Source organism: Barbus barbus (genome assembly GCF_936440315.1).
Source record: "Barbus barbus genome assembly, chromosome: 17".
Classification (NCBI taxonomy): Eukaryota; Metazoa; Chordata; class Actinopteri; order Cypriniformes; family Cyprinidae; genus Barbus; species Barbus barbus.
The window spans coordinates 24,265,151-24,289,496 of record NC_136745.1 but is presented as its reverse complement, the minus strand read 5'-3'; the positions used below and the strand labels follow the sequence as shown (position 1 = coordinate 24,289,496).

General features: G+C 38.1%; 2 protein-coding genes across 4 annotated transcripts; both read left to right on the top strand.

Moving 5' to 3' along the window:
* The first annotated feature begins 333 nt into the window (after positions 1-333).
* LOC306883374 (PHD finger protein 6-like) lies at positions 334-6,742 on the top strand. Of its 3 annotated transcripts, none has more exons than XM_079438576.1 (11): positions 334-497; positions 2,455-2,615; positions 2,853-2,954; positions 3,062-3,195; positions 3,283-3,329; positions 3,410-3,573; positions 3,718-3,861; positions 4,965-5,069; positions 5,588-5,721; positions 5,837-5,966; positions 6,175-6,742. In XM_079438576.1, the coding sequence occupies exons 2-10, from the start codon at positions 2,484-2,486 to the stop codon at positions 5,964-5,966; spliced, it is 1,092 nt and encodes a 363-aa protein (XP_079294702.1). In that variant the 5' UTR covers positions 334-497; positions 2,455-2,483; the 3' UTR covers positions 6,175-6,742. The 3 variants fall into 3 exon arrangements, with proteins under 3 accessions (XP_079294702.1, XP_079294704.1, XP_079294703.1); XM_079438577.1 differs by having other exon boundaries at positions 482-563; XM_079438578.1 differs by lacking the exon at positions 4,965-5,069 and having other exon boundaries at positions 361-497.
* Positions 6,743-13,210: 6,468 nt separating this feature from the next.
* Positions 13,211-21,120, top strand: LOC306883375 (hypoxanthine-guanine phosphoribosyltransferase-like). Its single transcript, XM_079438579.1, has 9 exons — positions 13,211-13,400; positions 17,166-17,272; positions 17,377-17,560; positions 17,818-17,883; positions 18,652-18,669; positions 18,766-18,848; positions 19,090-19,136; positions 19,963-20,039; positions 20,168-21,120. Exons 1-9 carry the CDS (start codon positions 13,374-13,376, stop codon positions 20,213-20,215), a joined length of 657 nt encoding a protein of 218 aa, XP_079294705.1. The 5' UTR covers positions 13,211-13,373; the 3' UTR covers positions 20,216-21,120.
* Positions 21,121-24,346: the final 3,226 nt, after the last annotated feature.

Genomic DNA, 24,346 nt, shown 5'->3' with positions numbered 1-24,346 from the left:
GTGAGTATTGCAAAGGGACCTCATGGTCTCGTATTTGTTTAACTACATTTACATTTATACGTTTGGCTCAGCATTTTGGTAAATATGCAGGTAGGTATTTGATTAAAGGTTATGTATAGCAATACTTTCTTCCTTAACTTACTATTTACAAAATTGCGAAAGGTTAGTTTTGGTGCAAAAAAAATAATAATAATAATTTTAAGTTTAAAATAATTGTGTGTGTAAAAATAAAAAATATTTATATTTTATAAAATGTTTATTCATGCACGATTTTGTCAGTGCATTCATTATGCAACTCTGTATATTTGCTAGCCAAGGCCTATTCCTCAAGCTATCTTGACGGTGACCACAGTACGTAATGGGCGTGCGCGCTTGCTTCAATGTCGGACAAACATGCTTTTTGCAGCGAGCGACGTCACGCGAAGGCTCTCAAAGCTTAGCGAGAGGAAGAGCGAGAGCACGCGCTCTAAATCTATCCCCCATTCAACACAGCAGCGGTAAGAGCTTACAATATGTCACACAGACACCGCAATGCACAGCTTTAGAGCTAGAAAAGGAACGGGGTGAGTGGAGCAATTGTCGGGACTAGCTAGGTCTTTTCGTTGCGATATGTAAATTAATTTCATATGGCGGGTCTCCACATGTAATCCTGCAGCGAACAATGTGTTATAAAAACCAAATAATGGTTTACAGTCATCCCCAGAAGTTCAGATTGTTTTTTTTTTACGCACATTTGTGCTCCTCAGTATTGTTGTAGCCACCATATAATGTGGGCCTTAATAGGTACACTTATATAGATGTACACATCTTTATTTCATCTAAAGGGGGGCACCAGATTTGACACAGTCTTATAGTAGTTCATATTCACTGGAAAGTGAAAGAGTTTTTAAGAGCAAAACAAGCCCTTTGTCGCGGGCCTGTATATCCTCCTCCTCCCTTATTTATGAACACGTCGTGAGGGATGCTGTGTGTTTCCTTGTGCGTTTTGGAGAGGTTCGTTGAGACTTCTGAGCAGGTTGTATCAGCTGTTCTGCTCGATACAGTGTCGCTCGGTCATGCGTTGCTGTTAGTGTTGCACCGCGACGCTTCTCTGCTATCATGGCAGCGCGAAGGCGGGTAAAGCCATCGCGACTCTAAACAACACGCTATCCATTTTAGAACAGTACACGAATGATGGATTAATAATCGTACCAGATAAATTTGGGATTTTTCCGCTTTTGGATAAAACTGGTGGGCTAGCCATGCTGCGCGAGAGGTGTTTTGTGAACTCGGTTAGAGATTCCTATTGGCATTGCAGTGTTTCAATACGCCACCCATGTACTTTCCCTACATTATTTTTTTGACAATAGAAGTGTGTGTTCAAAAAGATTATTTTAATATAGGTTTGTGTGATTAAATCTAGATTTTGTGTTAGAGTGACACAACAACCAGAGATAAAGTTGTTGATAATATTTAGTTAAACTATGTAGGTTATTTAGTGCCTCTTGCTTATAGTAAGGTTTTATAATCTAGTTTTAAATCTTGTGGACCCTCAAACAGGATTAGCTCCCTTACCAGGGGACCCACTCCTAAAATATGAAGGCAGGCATATATCCTCATGTTTTGTAAGCCTGCTGTTATACAGACTTATATTACCAATAATATGCTAATGTATTATGTTATCTGTAAGATTCACTTTTAAAACTGTATGCATATTTGTTTTATTTATATCCTTGTGTTTAGTAGTAAATGTTTTGTAATGATTTCAAATTCTGACCAATCTTTTGAAGGCAGCATGAAACCATAATTATGTAAATGTTGGTAAATGTGTTAAATTGTCTTTTTAAGTGCATCTTGGTGCAAACTATTTTTTTTTTTTTTTTAAGTAAATATTGCTTGGAAGAAAAACAAATCTGACCACCTTTAACCCTTTTTGGCCCCCGGGGGTGCTCTGGACCTCAGTTAATTTTTTTTTTTCTTTTGTACTTCCTGCTTAAAATCTCAAATTGAAAAATTTTGGAAAAGTGTGATTCTATAACACGCTGTTTTTCCAGTAAGTGTTTCTATGTAGATGCGTAATTTAAATGAGTATTCATTCAAAACATTTTTCTATTTATATTATTTATCAAACAATTCGTTATAGACTCTTTTGTAATAAAGACATCTGGAAGTATTTGGTCACGTATTTGCTTTTTGGGGAAATTTTTTAAACCAAACAAATACCTCAATGGAACAGAAACTAACCACAACCATCTGTCTAATCTATATTATATTTCTACCATATAGAGTGATTCAATGACAGATGTAGGAGTCTTTAAAAAAATGACTAACTTGCATTTTAGCCATCTGTTGCTCTGTACGCTCACACAAAGCTTAGAAGCTTGTTTTTTTACTAGTCTGAACCACAAAAAAATAATCTGCCCTCTTCCTCCAAGTACACTGCAGTTCAGTTACAATGTTCTGTCTTTAAAACAGAGGAGAGGTGGAGTGTGTGAAAACTGGTCATGTCAGGACAGAGAAAAGGAGCTTCAGCACGTCTTCGAAAATGTGCCTTCTGTAGAACCAACCGGGACAAGGAGTGTGGACAATTACTGGTGTCTGAGAACCACAGGGTGGCCGCCCATCACAAGTGCATGGTACATCAGCTGACCATAAGCTTGTCTTCTTTTATAGGTGTTAAAATGGGTGAATAAAGCGCTCTTAGCTATACATATTTATTTTCGTAGTTTCACAAAAATAATCTTAGGGAATATGAATAGTGCATGACCAGATGTGTTATAAATATTGATATATATATATATATAAAAAGTATAAAAACGTATGTATTTGGCATCTTGTTTATTTAACATTTGACGCTTGATTGTTTTACTCAGCTTTTTTCATCAGCCTTGGTCACATCTCACTCAGACAGTGAAAACATTGGAGGCTTTTCTATTGAAGACATAAAGAAGGAGATAAAAAGAGGAAATAAACTAGTAAGCATCCAGACCAGCAGCTCTCATACAATTCTGTTCTTCATTTAGGCTGAAAATAGAGAATGAACAAACAGCTTTTTTATCTCATGTGCTGATTTCCTGTTCAGATGTGCACTTCCTGTCACCGGCCTGGGGCGACCATCGGCTGTGATGTAAAGACATGTAGGCGGACGTACCACTACTACTGCGCTCTATGGGACAAGGCCCAGACAAAGGAGAATCCCTCCCAAGGCATTTACCTGTAAGCAATATGATGATGCCACTTATCGCAAAACTGCTTCTGTTTTGTAACTATATGACTTTAATCTTCTTTATTTTTGCAAATTAGGGTTTACTGTCGCAAACACAGAGATTCCTCTCAAGATGGCAGTGATGGTAACTAGCTGTCTATACTTGGATGTTGAATACCTGCTTGTGATTCATTGCATTTATTAGTGATTTGCTCTTATTCCCAGATGAACAGGGAGTTGCGGCCAATGACTCGGATTCATCTCCACCGAGGAGCAGGGGCAGGGGGCGTTTCGAGAAAAGCAGAATTAGAGGTGTGTCACGCGGACAGTCAGATGACACTCGGTCCACCTCATCGCAAGGCAATGATGACACGGAGAGCTCCTCACATGTAGGCCACTTTATCTACTTTTTCTGATATAACCCATATTTAATCCAAATGAGGGATTGCAAGTGATTTGACACAAGCTTCAGAGTATCAGTGGTTGGTGAAAATCGATTAATGCTAATTATCGTGTGTTTGTGCGTGCCGCAGCGGGACCGGTCTCCTCTGAGAGGCAGCCCCAGTGATTCAGGCCTTCGCTGTGGCTTCTGTCATGCTGGTGAAGAAGAGAATGAAATGCGCGGTGTGCTCCACTCGGACAATGCCAAGAAGGTTGCTGCCCACTACAAATGCATGGTATGGCTTCTTCAATCCTGAAAAACAATGAGTCTTTAAACAACAAATGAAGAGTTTTATTTCTTAAAGGAATAGTTTACCCAAAATCACCTTTAGGCCATCCGAGATGTAGATGAGTTTGTTTCTTCATCGGAACAGATCTGGTCACCAATGGATAGATGAGTGCCATCAGAATAAATTCAAAATGTTGATAAAAACATCACAATAATCCACAAGTAATCAACACAACTCCAGTCTATCAATTACTAAGATCTTGTGAAGCAAAAAAAAATGCATGCTTGTTAAAAAAAAAAAAAAGCCATCTTTGAGATGTTTTTAACTTCAAACTGTTGCTTCTGGCTAAAATTAGGGGTGGCTCGATACCACTTTTTAAGAACCGATATCGATCCGATACAGCGCAGTTTTTTTTTTTATATCATCAGTGTAGAATTTCTATACCTCAATGTGTGTTAAACTGATCATCACTCTTTTGTGTGTTACACACAATCTACTAAATATAGACAACTTTCTTATAAAGAAAAAATAACAAATGGGAAAAATATATAACACAAAATAGTATATGCAGAATATCGGATTTGGATTTCGTCTCGATCGGTGCACCCCTAGCTAAAATACGAGTTTTCTTCCCATAATATTGCTTTCTCTTGTGAAAAAAGTTGTGTTGTCTGAATCAGGTGAGAAATGTATGCAGATCAAGCAAAAACAGAGCGACAATGTTTGCGTCTGCTGTAGACACACTCATTCTGACGGCACCCATTCACTTCAGAGGATCCATTGGTGAGCAAGTGATGTAATGCTAAATTTTTCCAAATCTATTCCAATGAAGAAATAAACTCATTTAATCTTGGTTGGCCTGAAGGTGAGTACATTTTCAGCAAATGATCCTTTTTGGGTGCTCTATTGAACTCTTAACTGTTTTGATAAATCACATTGAAACTTTATATTTGTTAAACAAATATTATCTCAAATATACAAGATATTTAGTATTGTAAACGTCTATTTTTTTTCCTCTGTTATTTTCGTGTTCTAGGTTGGAAACATTTGATTCTGCCTGATCTGTTAAAACACCTATTCTGAAAACTTCTATTCTATTTTTGTAACAGCTTTTTTCTTCGGGTACCGTCCAGCTAACCACCACCTCACGTGCCGAATTTGGGAATTTTGACATTAAAACAGTTATCCAGGAAATCAAGAGAGGAAAAAGAATGGTGATATTTTTATTTTTTATTTATAAATATTACTAGCCCTGCACATGACAAGCAGAGGGAAAATAATGAATTCCCTCATTTTAGTAAATTGTGTGCACAAAATAATGTTTTCTACTTCCTGACTGCATTCTTATAAACTGATGTAGATGCGTCTCACTTAAAATGATTCCATGTAATGCTGCAAGGCTTTTGAGAATGTGTGTGTAACCCAGTGTCTTTGTCCATAACATACTGTAACAGCAGCAACAGGTTTATGAGAATGCAGAAAGGAAGTGGAACAAATGTAGTTTGCACGACTTAGTTTTTTTTTTTTTTTTTCTGCATGTCATGTGCTGGCTCCGTAAAATATAATTAATTTAATTCTGTATTAGTTTAATATAGAATTTCTCAACTATTTTGCTATAGGTTTACACCAAAATATCAGTTTATTTAAATATTATTCTTTGTTTTCAGAATGTTTTGGGTATATTAATTCATACGGTCAACTAATGTATTTTGGTCATTTTTGTTAATTTCAGAAATGCACGCTATGTGCCCAGCTTGGAGCAACCATTGGATGTGAGATAAAAGCCTGCGTAAAGACCTACCATTATAACTGTGGCCTGCAAGACAAGGCCAAATACATAGAGAATATGGCTAGAGGCATTTACAAGTATGTTTGTTTTCATTATTCATTTAAATGATTAATCTGGCAAGACCATTTCGGCCAGTTTACAGGTATGTGCTTTAGTTTTACAGTATAACATGAAAATTGTTGTTCTTACCAGGCTTTATTGTAAGAATCACAGTGGAAATGAGGAAAGGGATGAGGAAGATGAGGAAAGAGAAAGTCGCAGTAAAGCGAGAGCTGCTATTGACAACAGAGCAGATCCTCCACCGCAGCTCAATGGCAACTAGGTGAGATTCTGCATACAGCATGTGTCCTTGGAAGGGAAATTCATGTCAACACTAGTCATTGTACATGATACAGTGACTCATTTGGATGTTCTTGTTACAGTGTGATGTTCAGTCTGCCATGACAGAATTTGGTACTTATTCAGGACCAGGCAAATGTGATATTTTGATCAGTGGGCATGAGGAAGATTAAAGTACTGTCTTTTTTCAGATGGTGCATGAAGATTGAAGACATGATATGAAGCGGATAAAAGACATATTTTTGTATAATCCTCAACTAGAAACTAGGGGCCAGCTCACAATATCTGACAATTTCAGTTTTCCTCTCTTTGACAGTATTTCATGGACATTGTGAATGAGAATGTAAGTTCATTATCAAATGCTATCAATATGTTACTGCAGTGTAAACTATAACATAGCTGGATAGGTTTTATATAAACATATGGTATATTAATACTCAAACCATATGATTGGATGGCTGGAACAGTGTCATCTGTTTGTGCTTGCACCTCCAGTTTCCTCTTTGGCAAACTGCTCTTTGACTGGACACACTCTGAAATAGACTGCCCTACAACTGTTTATAGTGCATCTCCTCCATACTATGACGTTTAATAAGCCGCCGCCTTCATGAAACTGTCTTTACCTCTTTTTTTTTCTCTCTTGCAACATGTATTATATTTTATTACTGTATTATACTCATGAGTCCTATTGGATATCTGTGGTTTTCTTTATAGTACAGGTCAGGATTAAAGAATATTGGCTAGCATGCACTTTTCTTTACTTCGTCTCACGTGGTGGTCTTTCTTTCTTTATTTCTTTCTTTCTTTCTTTCTAGATATTTATTTATTTATTTTTTGCTCCGTATATGCAGATGTTCCACACCGGCGTTATGTGCTTTGTTTTCAGTTTTCCATTTGGTGGCAGTAATTCAAAATAAGAGTCATCCTGGAAGGCAGATGCTTTGAAATATACACTGAACAAAATTATAAACGCAACGCTTTTGTTTTTGCCCCCATTTTTCATGAGCTGAACTCAAAGATCTAAGACTTTTTCTATGTACACAAAAGGCCTATTTCTCTCAAATGTTGTTCACAAATCTGTCTAAATCTGTGTTAGTGAGCACTTCTCCTTTGCCGAGATGATCCATCCACCTCACAGGTGTGGCATATCAAGATGCTGATTAGACAGCATGATTATTGCACAGGTATGCTTTAGGTATGTTAATTTCTCTACCATAAGCCGTCTCCAAAGGCGTTTCGGAGAATTTAGCAGTACATCCAACCGGCCTCACAACCGCAAACCACATGTAACCACACCAGCCCAGGACCTCCACATCCAGCATCTTCACCTCCAAGATCATCTGAGAACAGCCACCCGGACAGCTGCTGCAACAGTCGGTTTGCATAACCAAAGAATTTCTGCACAAACTGTCAGAAACCGTCTCAGGGAAGATCATCTGCATGCTCGTCGTCCTCATCGGGGTCTCTACCTGACTGCAGTTCGTCGTCGTAAACCGACTTGAGTGGGCAAATGCTCACATTCGATAGCGTTTGGCACTTTGGAGAGGTGTTCTCTTCACGGATGAATCCCAGTTTTCACTGTACAGGGCAGAGGGCAGACAGCGTGGATGGCGTTGTCCGGGTGAGCGGTTTGCTGATGTCAACGTTGTGGATCGAGTGGCCCATGGTGGCGGTTATGGTATGGGCAGGCGTATGTTATGGACAACGAACACCGTTGCATTTTATTGATGGCATTTTGAATGCACAGAGATACTGTGATGAGATCCTGAGGCCCATTGTTGTGCCATTCATCTACGACCATCACCTCATGTTGCAGCATGATAATACACGGCCCCATGTTGCAAGGATCTGTACACAATTCCTGGAAGCTGAAAACATCCCAGTTTTTGCATGGCCAGCATACTCACCGGACATGTCACCCATTGAGCATGTTTGGAATGCTCTGGATCGGCGTATACGACAGTGTGTACCAGTTCCTGCCAATATCCAGCAACTTCGCACAGCCATTGAAGAGGAGTGGACCAACATTCCACAGGCCACAATCAACAACCTGATCAAATCTATGCGAAGGAGATGTGTTGCACTGCGTGAGGCAAATGGTGGTCACCCCCCCCCCCCCAATACAGTAAAACAGCACATTTTAGAGTGGCCTTTTATTGTGGCCAGCCTAAGGCACACTTGTGCAATAATCATGCTGTCTAGTCAGCATCTTGATTCTCCACACCTGTGAGGTGGATGGATAATCTCAGCAAAGGAGAAGTGCTCACTAACACAGATTTGTGAACAATATTTGAGAGAAATAGGCTTTTTGTGTACATAGAAAAAGTCTTAGATGTTTGAGTTCAGATCATGAAAAATGGGGGCAAAAACAAAAGTGTTGCGTTTATAATTTTGTTCAGTATAGTTGAAGTTATTGTTTGAGGAAAAAGCTTAATGCAAAATATATTCTTGATTTTATTATAATGATTAGATTAGGGATGTAACGGTATGTAAATTTCTTATCACGATTATAGTCACCAAAATTATCACGGTTATCAGTATTATCACGGTATTGTTAAAATGTGCTGGAGATATTCAAAAAGTACCGACCCACAAATAACTTCAAGTTTTATATTTAAAAATAAACAAACAACAAATAAAATGACTTTTTGTTTGCATAATCACTAAAACAATTACGTTACCAATGATGTTTGATGTTTTAAATGACAATTTGACTGACAACAGTTTAATAGCATGTTCAAATATCTAATGTAAATGTTCAAATAAAGCTTTTAAAGAGTTTCATTTAAAGGTAAACCTCACATTTCAGCCTTTAAATAAAGAAAAGGGCCAAGTCAAAAATGATAATTGATTAATAAATGATTATTTTATCTGCTCCATAAATAATTCTAGATGACTTGCCTGAATTGTTTAAATGTGTAGAATCCCCATAAGCTTGTTTTTCATAAACCGGTCAAAAGTTACAGCAGGGGATGCAAATTCGGTCAGTTTTCGGTCAAATTGCACACAGGCTGAATGTAAAAATAAGTCTCTGTAAATCCACACACTGACAGCAGGTATTTATTGACTGTAAAAAACAGGGAAAAGCTGAATAACCGCGGTTTCCCGTAAACTCCGTGAATAAAGCAGTATTGCCATTAAGAACACTTCCTTTATGTATTACATGGAGCGAAGATGAAAACAAAATGCCATCGAATCGTTTCTGAAGACAGTCAGAACCTTCAGAGGTACATTCATATAATTCATTTATATATTCATTTGTATGATTCCCTTAGAACTCTTAAAACCTCCCAGCTTTTCTGCCCTATTTTCACTCGAAACAAAACTACTCTGCTGCTGTGCGCACGTGAGACTGTTACTTAAAACTGTGCTTTATGCTGGACCGTATTTATTTATCGTGAGTTGTTCAAATCGTGGTAATCGAATACGGTTTTAACAATTAAAATATGAAAGTGTAATGCTAACCGTGGGGAATTTTATTATGATTTATCGTGAAACCGGTAATTGTTACATCCCTAGATTAGATTTAAGTGATTTAATACGGAACTTAATAGGTAGCCAGTGCAGAGACTGTAAAATTGGGGTAATATGATCATTTTCTTGACCTGGTAAGAACTCTAGCCGCTGCATTTTGGACTATCTGTAGTTTGTTTATTGAAGATGCAGGACAACCACCTAGCAGTGCATTACAATAGTCCAGTCTAGAGGTCATGAATGCATGAACTAGCTTTTCTGCATCAGAAACAGGTAGCATGTTTCGAAGCTTGGCAGTGTTTCTAAGATGGAAGAATGCTGTTTTTGTAACATGGGAAATATGATTTTCAAAGGACAAGTTGCTGTCTAATATAACACCCAGATTTTTTACTTTAGAGGACGTGACAGTGCATCCGTCTAGTTGTAAATTGTAATCCAAGAGATTCTGTGTACTGTTTTTTTGGTCCAATAAGTAATATCTCTGTCTAATCTGAATTTAATAGGAGGAAATTATTGGTCATCCAATCTTTTACATTTTTTACACAATCTATTAGCTTAGTTTAGAAGTTTCATCTGGTCTTGTTGACATATATAGTTGAGTATCATCAGCATAACAATGAAAACTAATCCCGTATTTTCTAATAATATTACCAAGAGGCAACATGTATATTGAAAATAGCAGAGGACCTAAGACAGATCCTTGTGGCTATCAAATGTTTCAATTAAGTGTTTAAACATTTAAATGTCAATATAAATGTGGCAATCCTAACCTACTGCTTGTGAAAAAGATCTTATTCTTAATGTACATTTACATTTAGTCATTTAGCAGAGACTTATCCAAAGCAACTTACAAATGAGGACAATGAAAGCAATCAAAATCAACAAAAGAACTATTAATGTAGGTGTTTTTTTTTGGGTTTTTTTTTAATGTATCCTACTGGGTTTATTGCGTTCTGGTCGCTAAAGTGTAAATATGATAAAGAAATTCTAGTGTGAAGAACAAATTTAACCCCTCCAAAAAATTTCGGTCTCTCGACGTCGCGTCAGAAGCTGACGCTTTGGGGGAAACACCTTTCTCCTGGAATACTGAAGCCTTATTGAATAAAGCTATTGCATTGCAATAGCCAATGGCGTTCAAGTGCGTGCATATAACTCCCCGGTGGAGTATGTCAACGCGGGCCTCCACCCCCCCTTTGGCGCCGAGGACCAGATGAAGACAGTTTTCCCGCATCGCATCTCCGTGAGGCCGTCCATGCAGACGAGGAATTCATCCGCCTCATGTCCAAGGTAGTGGAGGATCTCGAGCTGGAGTGGGCTCCTCCTGCCAAGCCAGAACGCGGCAGGCTGGACGAGTGGTTCCTCCAGCCTGGCTGCCGTCATACCACGAGCTTCCAAAGACCAGCCCCCTTTTTCCCCAAAGTATACGCGAAAGTATCGAAGATGTGGCACGCCCCATATTCGGCTCATGCTCCCATCTCTGAACCAGCACTCCTCAACACGGTCGAGGGCGCCGATGCACTCGGATATGCAAATTTTCGCCCTTTGGAGGAAGTGGTGGCCACCCATGTCTACCTCAAAGTTAAGTCCTCGATTCTCCAATACTCCAATAATGCGTGCCGCACAACCACTAATATAGCTGGAAAGGCCTATATAGCAGCCGGCCAAGCAGCTTCAGCCCTCCATACGATAGCTGTGCTACAAGTTTTCCAGGCCAAAATGTTAAAGCAGATGAACGAGCGTGGCCCAGATCCCGAGATCTTCAAAGAGCTTCGCTGCGCCACTGATTTTGCCCTCCGAGCTACAAAGTCAACGGCTCAGTCGATTGGTCGCGCGATGGGGAGCCTCATTTTGTTAAACCGCCACCTCTGGCTGACACTGACAGACATGAAGGACGCAGAGACGGTCCTCCTTAACGCCCCCGTCAACCCCTCCGGCCTCTTCGGCAGCTCAGTGGAATCCTCGGCACAGTGCTCGTCATCTAGATCACGGACTGAGCAGGAGCCTTCGGTCAGCCCCAAGGAGCATTGTTCTACCCGTTACCCCTTCCCTAAACGGCAGGGTCCCCGGCCATCGGGAATCCAGACCCTGAAAGCGCAGCTGCGTTCCTGACGAACAGGGAAGGAAGAGGAACCTGCAGTTCAGCACCGAAGACGTCTAAGTCTGCACGTCTCAATTTTCCTTGTGTTCCCCCCCCCGCACCATTGCCTGTTGCGGGCAACAAGAATGTTCTAAGTTGTTCTATTGATTGTTGTGCAATAAAAATGAAACAACCACACTCGCTGTGCGGACGGCTCATGGCCCCCCGTCAGCGGGAGATCACATCACACTATGAAACCTCTCGCACTCTATGCAGAAAAGTGGAGAGCATTGCCAAGCACGTCAAGGTGAGTCATGAATATTATAGAAAAAGGGTACACACATTGCAGTTTGCCCACATACCACCCCGCTTCAACGGCGTGGTGATGTTTGCAGTTCAGACCCAAAATGCCTCTTTTCTGAGAGCTGAGATTCACAGCCTCCTGGAAAAAGAGGAGATAGAGGTAGTTCATCCAGAAGAACGCGAGAGTGGGTTTTACAGTCGTTATTTTCTGGTTCCCAAGAAAGAAACACCGCCCTATTCTGGACCTGCGCTAACTGGCCACACACGTTTACGAAATGAATGAACCGAGTCCACGTTCTAAACTATCTGGATGGCTGATTGCTGATGGCTCATTCAGAGAGCGCGCTAGATGTTCACAAGGGTAAATCTGAATTTAAAGAAAAAAATGTTCATGAGTTTTTGGAGAACTTTTAGTTTGTAATGCAACATCAGATTGTCTTGAGACTGGTTGAGTGACACCCTGGGGTAGTGGACTATTAATCCGAATTGAAACTGGTCTGTGGAAACGGGGAGTTTCCTTTTTAGAGCCATCTAAAATCAAAGACAAAACCGGTAATGTGAGTCTTTTATTTTGTAATGCAACATCAGATCCTCTTGAAGCTGGTTGAGAGACACCCTGGGGCATGTGGATTATTAATCTGAATTAAAAGTGGTGTATGGAAACGGAGTTTTTTTTTTTTGTGGAGACGGGTTTTTATTTTTATAACTGTGTGTTTACAGATAACAAATATTTATCGCGCATCACAAAATAACGCGGCGGCTAGAATGACGTGTTTTTGAAAGTGGAGGCTGGCCTGACCGCAGTTAAAGACAGCAGGCGTATAAGACAGTGCTACGTCCCACTTCAAAACACACAATATTACACTTTTGTGAATAATTACCTGTCTTTGGGAAAACTATCACACTGATTGCCCAACATTGCGTTCCTTTATTCCACTTTGACGTCTCTTTCGTTGTTATTCTATTTCTGTAACGTTATCCAGTTTAAATTTTCACTCCAAAATGGCGGCCGCGCTACCGATGCGTTACCTAGTGGCTGTTACCCAAATAGCAATTTTTCCCCATCCAAAACTATACAGTGACGCATCTTGGCTGGGAATTCGGTGTAGCTGACTATTATTTGTATGTGTGTGTATATATGTGTATATATGTGTGTGTGTGTGTATATATATATATATATATATATAATATATATATACAATTTTTTTTTTTTTTTTTAACTGGGGCTTGACTATCGCCGTTAATATTTATTTTAATTTAGTATTTAATTATGTCCTTACTCAAATTAATGCACAGTACATTGGCGGGTCTATCACTTTAAAATTAGAACGTGATTTGTGTGCGTCGTCGCTGCTGAACGCTGATTGGTCGACAGGCTCTAGTCCTCTTCTAGTGCGAAAACACCCACAGCGTAATGTGCGGAAGTTTACAGGATTGTGCTCCTTCAGTCCTTTAAAGGTGAAATTGAGACTACAACTACGCTCGGCCTTTCTCATCAGAATCGAGGACGTTTGCAGCAGCTGAGTCGGGACGGACATGGCGTCTACCAGCCCCTGTGTGGTGGTAGGTGTTACTGTACACACTTCAATTATTTAACGTTACACCGGAGCGCGACACTTCATTACTTAGTCACTGTACCCTAACGAATAATTAGGAAGTGTGTTTTAATATTTTTTCGCTTTGAGGTAGCACTTTTATCCTAAGAAATTGTCAGGTTTGCATACAGAAGTGTATTTGGCAATTAATAAATATTGCGTGAAGTGTAGGGGCCTGGAAGGAAAGCACGCGTTTAGCACATGTGATGCAGCCCATTCATTTCTGCACGAGACTAACGTCAGTGGAAACTGAGCAACAGACTTTAGAGAAACGCTGCAGATGCTCTATTGTATTTTGGTTTTATGATTTATCAGATGCCCTGACGAGTGGGTGAAAATGGACGATTAAGTTATGCGTTCACGTCAAAAAGCGCTGTTAGTTTCCGTTTGTTGTAAACGTAAAGTGATAAATGTGGCTTTGTGGGCAGGATGTAGGGGTGTGCGATATTGAATTTTTTTGCCGAGTGTTATTGTGCTGATATTAGACTATGCAGGTTTTGATATTCTTCATATTCTGTGAGGTCAGTTCACATCAGTGATAGAAGTTAATCTTTTCATATAAACATTTAGGCATATAGACATTTAGGCTGTTACCAAACGACAAAATTAGTGGCATTTAGATGCATTTACATTGTTTAATGCAGCTCAGAGGGACATGAGTTCTTTAACCTGCAGTTACAAATGCATAATGTCTTGGTATTTTAAACAACACTGAATGCTGATATTTGAAGTTCAAATTATATATTGTTTATTGAACTGTTGTATAAAATGAATCGCATTTGTAATGAGTTTTGAAGAAAAAAAACTGCACTCCTCATGTGATTTTAACTATATGAAATTATATAAATATACATTTTTCTGCCCCCCATATCAGAATTTTGCGATCATTAATGCATTTTAATACTAAATCATGCAGTGAAAGAACACTAAATGCGCGCGTGCACGATTTAACCCACTAGACTTCATCACGTAATGCATGCATGCACTCCCTAACTTAGATGTTTTGTTTGGTTTTTGCAAAATACTGGATAATGTCAAATTGCTCATCGTTGAAACAACAATTACAATATTATCCCAGACTATGTATATCGCACACCCCTAGCAGGATGCTGTAGTGAGCTGATGAAAATGACACCCAGCTTTGTTCAAAGAGACTCAGGGGAGTCAATCATCTTCCTTCGCCCTAGATTAAGATATTATCTTGAGGGTATAATTTTAGACAGACCCATCCACGCTTTGTAATACGTGACTGGATTTATTAATTAATCGAAAGGTGCGCTACTCTCTTAAAGGAACAGTTCAAAGAAGAAGAAGAAAAAATCTATCGGTCAGTTCTGACCTCATTCTCATGTTGTTACGATCCAGTCAGTATACCTTCACTTTTTCCTGCAGTTTTTTGGTCAGCATTTTCCATGGGACAATGAATAGTGAGAGAAGATATCAAGCCTCAGAAGGCTGTAGAATCACCTAAAAGTGTGTCCAAGTCTTCTGAAATCACACAATAACAACTTGAAGGACACACAAGGTCTAAGCCAGTATTCACTGAAAATATGTACCTCTGGTTATTTATTAACTGGTGCAAACAGATCTGTGATTTAACATGAGAACCAAACCATTCTGATTTTTGAAAGAATCAATTAGGATGTTTTTCCTAAAGCATTGTAAAGGGAAAGTTCACAAATTAATTCTGCCATTTAATCACCCTCCACTTTTTTAAACCTGTATGCCTTTTTTCTGTTGACGTCCTGTATTTAATTTTTTTTTTTCATACTGGAAGTCAAGGGGGACCAGCAACTGTTCTCTTAGATCTTCAAAATATCTAATTCCAACATACTGTTTGTTTATGATAAGGACATTGCTTTTCTCACATAGTATGATGAACGGCAAGGCGAGCTAGGGTGGATTTCATTATCTTCAACAGATAGCGGTTTAAATTTAGGTCTGTTCTTCATATAATCTGTACTGCATGACTTCATATAGCATGTAATATAGTGCACAAGTCATGTGGTCCACGTTCATGATTCTTTTATTGATGATTTTTCATCATCCTTTAGGCACGTTCAATCATACTTTTGACTTAAATCTCTGGGAATTCTGTCACCTGACGAGGTCAAATAAACACCAATTTATTTGCCTCAGGCAACATTTCTTGATGCACAAAAATGGTTCAATATTATAATACAGATGAGAAAAGACATGAGTCTAAAGCAGGAATTGTATTATTGTGAACTACGGCTCACTAGACCTGAGAGCACACAGACTTGCGTAACGCATGCTCCAGCAGCAATATGAGGAACTAAACGTTGGCATGCAGCCATTGCACACTAGGCTTTAAAATCCGTGTCTGATCACAGCCATGTCTATTGATAACCCTGCAGAGTTCAGCTCCAACCCTAATTAAAACTCACCTGCATGTAGCTTTAGAGTAACCCTTCAGACCTTGATTAGCTTGTCCATGTGTGTTTGATTAGGGTTGAAGCAAAACTCTGCAGGGCTGCGGCTCTCCAGGACCGACGTTCGCCACCCCTGAATTAGATTGTTGACTATTACATTCTTCAATTGTTCTCAACCCAAGGGCAAGTCTTAAAATTATTACATTTAGTTATATTAACTGTCTTAATTAAAAAGGCTTAAAAACATGCACACACAAATAAAGATGTACAACATAAAACAGACAATGCAAAAAAAGTACCAGAGGTACATTTCAGCCTAGATTTAGAGGTCCTGCAAACATTGTCTTGGGCAAATGGGGGCCTTGGAGTCAAAAAGGCTGACAATCACTGATATAAAAGATACTATTATGCATGATCATAGTATAATTTAAAGTGGACCTCAGTGTGTTTATGAACACAAGGCTTTATTTTACGCTGCTGTCTTACATAAACAAATACCTGAAAAGCAGTGGTAAGGAGATGTCTGAGCTTGTCTATTCGAATGAAATGGAATTCTAGAAACATGGTAACATTTCTGGGATAGTTCAGAAATGGAAATTCTGTCATAATTTACCCTCAATTTCTTCCAAACTTCCTTTTTCTGTTAAACACAGAAGATATTTTGAAGAATGTTGAGAACCAAATAGTTGCTGGTAGCCATTGAGTTCAATAGTACGGAAAACATTCTATGGAAGTCAATTGCTACCGTCAACTGTTTGGTTACCAATAGTTATAAAAATGTTCTTTTGTGATTGACATGAGGGTGTATTCCTTTTTAAGTGGCTTTTTATTTCATTATTATATTATCGGCCAGTACAGATTTGTGCACAACACATACACATTCAGTTCAATCAAGCACACTTATTTTTCACAAGGGAAGACTCCTCACATGCCTAACATTTCCACTCGTCACCCCTTATCATCCGTGTTCACTTGTACAGCTTGTCTTTCTCACTCAGTACTGCAACAGTATTAGTACTTGTATTCTTACATTAGTCTATGAACTTCCAGGGTATATGCTTAAGAAACTGTCAGATAGATAATCTATGCACTTTTTTTAAAAGTCATTTTGGTTAAGGGTGTTTCTGCTGAGAACACTGTTGCACATTAACTCACCAGTGAGTGTTATTTCAGAGCTGCTTAGGCAATAGGATATAATGTTGAAGTAAAGATCACCTTTCCCCTACTGCCCTATTTCAGCTTTGTCCTTCTGTCTGCTAGATAAAATGTTATCTGTCAAACAGACTGCTCTCTGTTCTTTGCCCTAACAGGTATGATGTGATGTCATTTGTGTATTTTAGATCAGTGATGAGGAGCAAGGTTATGACCTGGACCTCTTCTGTATACCAAAACATTATGCGTCTGACCTGGAGCGGGTGTATATTCCACATGGACTCATCATGGACAGGTACAAGCCACATCAAATTTACTTTACTTGCCTAATGGACCCTCAAATTACATGCAACCTGAAGACTGTTGACATTGCGAATTGGCTTCTCCTGACTCCTACAGAACTGAACGTCTGGCCAGAGATATCATGAAGGACATGGGTGAGCATCATATCGTGGCTCTGTGTGTGCTCAAAGGGGGCTACAAGTTTTTTGCTGACCTGCTGGATTACATCAAAGCCCTTAATCGCAACAGCGATCGATCCATTCCCATGACAGTGGACTTCATCCGCCTCAAGAGTTACCAAGTACGGCTATTAAGCATTCATCCTATTTAATGAATGTTAAATTCAGTCAGGCCTGTCTGTGGTACTTGCTCCCTTTTTTTTGTTTATTGTCAGTGTGTATATTTAGTTACTATGACAACATGAATTGTTGTTTTGCGATGCTTTGCGATACAGACTTGTATCAAAGTTAAGTGTTGATGTTATTTCAGGAACGAGAACACATAAATGTCTGGACTGACTCGTGTAATTGTCTGAATCTCTGCCTTTAAATACTACAGAATGACCAATCTACAGGTGACATCAAAGTGATTGGCGGAGATGATCTGTCCACACTTACAGGAAAGGTAAGCATGTTTCTGTGAATAAAAACAACCCCACTGTGTCACTGTAATCTTTCAGGCAAACGTCTAAAATCACTTTCAGTGACCATTTATGACATGCTCTCAAATACCAGAAAAAAAATGAACCATTTGTAAAAGCAAACAAATAAATCCATCACTGTCAACACTGTTACATCTCAAAATTCATGTCTGTGGCCAGTTAGATTTCTTTATTAGAATAAAATCTGTATTTTTATTCTGTGAAGATACATCGAACTGATCAGAAGTGACACATTTAGAATTTTATAAAATATTTTGTTTCAAATTAAGTTCTTTTGAATATTTATTCATTAAGAATCATTCAATGAAAAAATGTATCATGATTTCCATAAAATAATATTAAGGATCACAACTGTTTTCAACATAAGAAATGTTTCTCGAGTATGTGGCTCATGTGACACTGAAGACTGAAGTAATGATGCTTTGCGTCACAGGAATAAATGACATTTTAAAATATATTCAAATAGAAAACACTCAATATATTAATTCTCTCAATAGTATTAATTTGACTGTATTTTGATCAAATAAATGCAGCGTTGGTAAACCATAAGAGACTTTAAAAAAAAAAAAAAAAAATTCTTATCAACCCCTAACTTTTGAACGCTAGTGTATGATAAAAAAAACAACAACACACGAATTACAACTGGTAGCTGATGAAATACTGTTGTTTCAGTCTCTTAAACATATCAACATGTGTTAAAACTGTTTCTCTCTTTCTCTTTGACACCAAAGAACGTCTTGATTGTTGAGGTATATGTAAATTTATTTTTACATTTATATTTAAAACAGCTCATATTAGCCAGCAAATGTTAAATGTGTTTATGTAACCTTTACTCTGTTTATTAGGACATCATTGATACGGGAAAGACAATGAAGACCCTGCTAGAACTTCTCAAGCAATATAATCCAAAAATGGTCAAAGTGGCCAGGTACAGATGAATATAATGAATAAAAATGGAGGTAACAGTGTGTCTCAGATTGTTCGTCTTGTAGGTATTGCGCCAGTCTTTGTGAGCTGTATGTAAATATTGCTACGTTCTGTACAGTAACTCCCTTGTCTGTTATTGATCACTAGTACAACAAATGCCGGAAACCCCTACCTACTTTTGAGTTTATAAGTTGTATGGCTCTGTATACTTAACATATTCCTGTCATTTGTTTTCTTTGCAGTTTGCTGGTGAAGAGGACACCAAGGAGTGTTGGCTACAGACCAGACTGTGAGTGGATTACTGAAAACGCTTTCCAGCCTTTTTTGGCATGCCACTTTGATATAGTTAGGATTCAATTCACTTCTCACAATTCATGTTTATAAATAGATGCATGCTGATTATTTCGTAGGGTTGCACAAACAGCCTCAAAAGACTAAAGCTTATTGATTTATTTTTTATAAAGAGAATCAAGTCAATTACTTTGACCACTCCTTTTTTATCAGTCTAAGCCAGGGGTAGGCAACGTCGGTCCTGTAGAGTTTAGCTCCAACCCTAATCACACCTGAACAAGCTAATCAAGGTCTTCAGAATTACTAGGGCTACAGGCAGATGAGTTTTTTTTCAGAGTTGGAGCTAAACTCATCGGCACTCCAGGACCGACGTTGCCTACCCCTGGTCTAGGCTATTATAGTGCAATGCTGGTTATCGACCACACGGTGGCAGACTAACACTTTTCTGCACTGAAGTAAAATCATTTTCATAAGTTACCAGAAAAATACTAAGCAGAAGACATTGATAATAATAAGAAATGTTTATTTTGCAGCAAATCAGTATATTAGAATCATTTCTGAAGGATCATGTGACACTAAAAACTAGAGTAATGACTGCTGAAAATTCAACTCTATACGTTACTTTTTTTAAAAATATAATCAAATAGAAAAGCAGTTTTTATATTGCAATAATATTTTACATTATTACTATTTTAACAGTATTCTAAGTCTTGGCGAGCATAAGAAACGTCTTTCAAAAACATAAAAAAATGTTACTGACCAAGAAATTGCCTGTTCAAAAAAGTTTTTCATTGTCTTCCACTTTTCCTCCCTTTCTCCTCTAGTTGTAGGATTTGAGGTTCCGGACAAATTTGTGGTTGGATATGCACTTGACTACAATGAGTACTTTAGGGATTTAAATGTACGTAGCAACATTTAATCATTTAGAATACTTTTATAATTTAAAAACAAATAGTTGTATATTATAACACACATCTGTTTGATTGTGCTGCGATTTCTGCTAAAAACTTCTCGCATTTTGACTTGCAGCACATCTGTGTCATCAGTGAAACAGGAAAGGAGAAGTACAAAGCATGAGAAGCCCTGAACTTCCCCCTCTAGATGTGTAACATTTGTTTTTAATGTTTTTTTTTTATATCCATTTTGTATTTTTTCAGTTGCACAGCTCACCGCAGGTTAGCAGGTCCTCTGCTCAGGGTCTCTGGTGAGGTGTGTGCTGTCAATCAATGCACCTTACATTTACATTAGCTTATACGACCACACACACACACATTAGTAACCACAAACGCTTTGCAGTTCAGTCTCCGAGAACCGAACTTAGACTGCTGCTCTTCATTACAGTGGGTGTTTAAAACAACCGTTAATGTAAGGGCCAGATTCCCTTTAATTTATTTTAACCTTTTTTTTTGTTTTTTTTGTGCAAGACATGGATAAGTGTTTTAAGATCGATTAAACAGAATATTGATTTTAGGTTGTCTTGCTTTGCTATTCAATAGTGAACATACAATATATGAATTTGACTTGCTCAAGGTAGCAAAAAAAGAGCATTCATGTTTCCAAAGACTATTTGCAACTGTAATATAAACCTGATTAAAATCAGTGAGTATTGTGATTATATAAAATGTTGAATGCTTTTACATGTGAATGTACTTTAGCATCAGGGCAACCTGGTTTTCCAATCACATTTCAAATTTTTTCACATTTTAAAGCCAAATATCACCTCCTTGTTTTTATTCATTTTAATTTGTATGTTTAATTCTCCTGTCAAGATATTTGTGTCCACTTACTGTAGTCTTGGTTACTAATTATATTAATGAGATTGAAATGAAATGGGGAAAACAAATCTTATGGTGCCTTTTATGGTAATTTGTATGCTACCGTATAAATATGAAAATGAATGAAAAACTGATGAAAAATGTTCGTGACCTCACCATTGTTCAGTCGCCTGTCAATCGTAAATTTGATTAAATTATTCAAATAACTTTAAGTGTTCTCCTAACTTCTCTTTTCAAAGTCATGACTAACACTGTTGAACAGGGTCACATTATCAGATAGTATATTTTAGGAACAAATAATATAATAAACTTAATATTGTTCTTGCATTTACAGTATTTTCAGAAATAACGACATGAAGAACCAGATGAAATAAGATCATTTAGCTCACTGCTGATTTTATTAGACAGCATTGTTTATCTACAGTACAGACAGGTAGTGTTTTTCCATCACATACAGGCATGGCTACAGTCAGCTCTCGGGCAAGGATCTGGTGTGGCTCTTTGGAGTCTGTAAGTGCTGACAGGTCTTACTACAGCAGAACAGCAATACTGGATAACACCACATTCACCTCCAGTATTTATGTGCTGCTATAGTACATTCCCTTCACATCTGCAGGTCTCTTTCGCAGGGCTACTCAAATGTTGCTGGTGGAACAGAGAGAAACAAAACTCTAGCAGCATATCCATCATCAAAAAAGCATGGCAAGTTGCTAGTGTATGTTTAGTCTCTTTCTCAGTGGCTTCAACTTATTGATATGACCATATTATTTTTAAAAGCGTTCTTGCATTACATAAAACTAGTGTTGAGATGTAGATATCAGCTATCACAACGCACCTGTATATATAATTATGTATTTGTGTTATGGTTCATAGAGGACGCGCGCCCCCTGATGGCTCTCAGAGGAACAACAGGGTGGTAAGATAGGCCTCAAGTTTATACTGAAAAAAAAAAAAAACAGTATTCTTTGTATTAAAACCAATTCTATATAAAACGACAAATATGCAATATATAACCTGCAAATTAATTTAAACCAGATAATAACAAAGTAGGCTACTTTAGAGTTTCTGTTCATTTTGTATAAATCAAGATAAATTTGCACTCATACAATGGGAATTTATCATTTTAAACGCTGGTATGTTGTTTGTACCCTAGTTGTTGGTTAGCAACTAATGCAGTACAAAAAATAAGAGCCCTCGCCAGGCAGACATGACCAGACATATCCTCAATACAACATGTCACGGTCTGGTGTGCAGAAGGGTTTACTTATTCTTGAAATATGTAAAATAAAAATATGCAATTACAAAAAACAGTAAGGAATTTATAGAAAACTTGACTTAATGTCAATTGCATGGCTACACTGGGAAAAAAAACAAGCTGAATACGCTTACACTTTTGTTAAACTAAAACATTAGCGTATTTAAGGCAGGTCAGAGTAGTAATATAACACAAAGATTATTATAGAAATTATTTATTAAATGATATGCACAGGCCATGCTGAGGTGGTAACATTCAGCTGGATGCCACATGTAGTTAGCATTTATATAACAGAAATAGCCAAGTGTACGGAATCAAAAATTAAAAAGCACAAAATACATAAGTTACCGGCCTCCTTCGAAAACAGTCCGTGGGGTGTTTCCTCAGTTGCGATTATACAGGTTCCCTAAATAGACAACTTCGTACTACTAATAAAAGAGGATGTTGGTTGAGAAGATATAATGAGACCGATATAAAACGCGAACTTTTGATTGACACGCGTCAAAATGAAGCGTCTTGAGCGTGCAGACCAAAGTTACAGTGAAGTGTGATACTTTTCTCTCCTCGCTCAACTACGGCACCGTTTTCAAACAAAGACTCAAAAGTAGTGAAGGCGACTCAACGCCAAGAGGCGCGTTCAACACCTCCGTCTCTCTCGGAAGGTCAGACGCTTCAGAAATTAATGCACAACACACAACCTGACAGCGTGAGAACAAGCAGGGAAAAATCCTGAAAAATAATTCCCCAAAAAATCCAAACTTACCTCGGGTCCAATCGAAAATGGCGCCGAAATGTAAAAAAACGCACCAAATTGCATTGCATGGTCTCCTGCAAAGCTTTGTGTGAGCGCGAGCTGTTCGACATCCCCGTAGAGTAACGGAGGAAGAGTGCAACTGCAGCGTCGTGGCACGTTTTAGACACACTGTATCCCCTCAGGATGTTGTCATGCCTTTTGAAGCAGCCAGCTTTGGGTATATTTTAATAAAACCCACATTAGCCTTATAATTCAACCTCATAAATGTTTGCATTCCATATTCAATTGCACTTTTGATTGTTTATTGTCGTCATTTGTATAAAGGCATCTGCTAAACGACTAAATGTTTTTTAGTAGGCTAATACAAGCTTAATGCAAGCATCTAAATCTTTAAATCTCTTTGCATAGTAGTTTTGTTATTTTTATTTTAATAGAGGTAGATTTCTGTCTGCTAAAGTCAGCCCGTTACCATCACCTGACCTGTGTAATGACCTTGCAGTCGAAATCTTGTGTCTCTCATTAGAAGAAGAGAAAAGAAACACTGTCTGCTGCAAAACAAGAGGCCTTGCAGTGAGCTGTAAAGAAACATGTGACTCATTGCTGGTGTGTTCTGTGCAAAGCCATTTTATGCTAAATCGTGTTCAGGGTGGAGAGTGTCATCATACAGTGATGTGTAATATTGAAGGACATGTTTAGATGGGAGTTAAGGCCTAAGGCATGTAGAAATGATAAGTAAAACATGATGGCCTGTCCTTATGCGTAGCCCAAATGAAGAGACGTTTTTGTTTTACACATAAATTATTTGTTTTCAATTAAAATTGTATGTTTGCAGGTCAAATGTTCACTAAAAGTTTATTGCGTGACTTATGCACTGATTTCGAAAAAGTATAATTTTTTTTTTCTCTGAAGCTTCATATCTGTGAGAAATCAGATGTAAAACACTGTACACAAGAAGATAAAAATTATATTTTATCTAATTATTTTGGTGGTAGATAAACAAAACACCAAGGCCAAACGTGGATTCTGAAGCAAGTATGGACAATTTTTGAGTTACTGCAATTTATTATATTTAAAGACAGTTTTTTATACATTCTAGTTATTATTAAACATAATTCTGTTGACAAGTTGGAAGTAGTGAACACATTTTAAACACTACCATAAATGTCCTATTTATTATCGAATTTTACATTTTTAAATATCCAAAATGTTACATGTGCATAATAATGTTAACTGTGGTGTACGTATATCACAAGTTTTAATGTGTCTTCCAATTTCAAAAGTTTGGCTTATTTCAAAGCAACCAAGAGAGTGCGCATGCGCAGACGTGCCTAGGAAGCGTCTCCAGGAAGTGTGATTCCATTGGCTATTTCCACGAACGGTTGACATTCAAAAATGAATGCCGGTGGCCGTCGAGTTTCTGATTG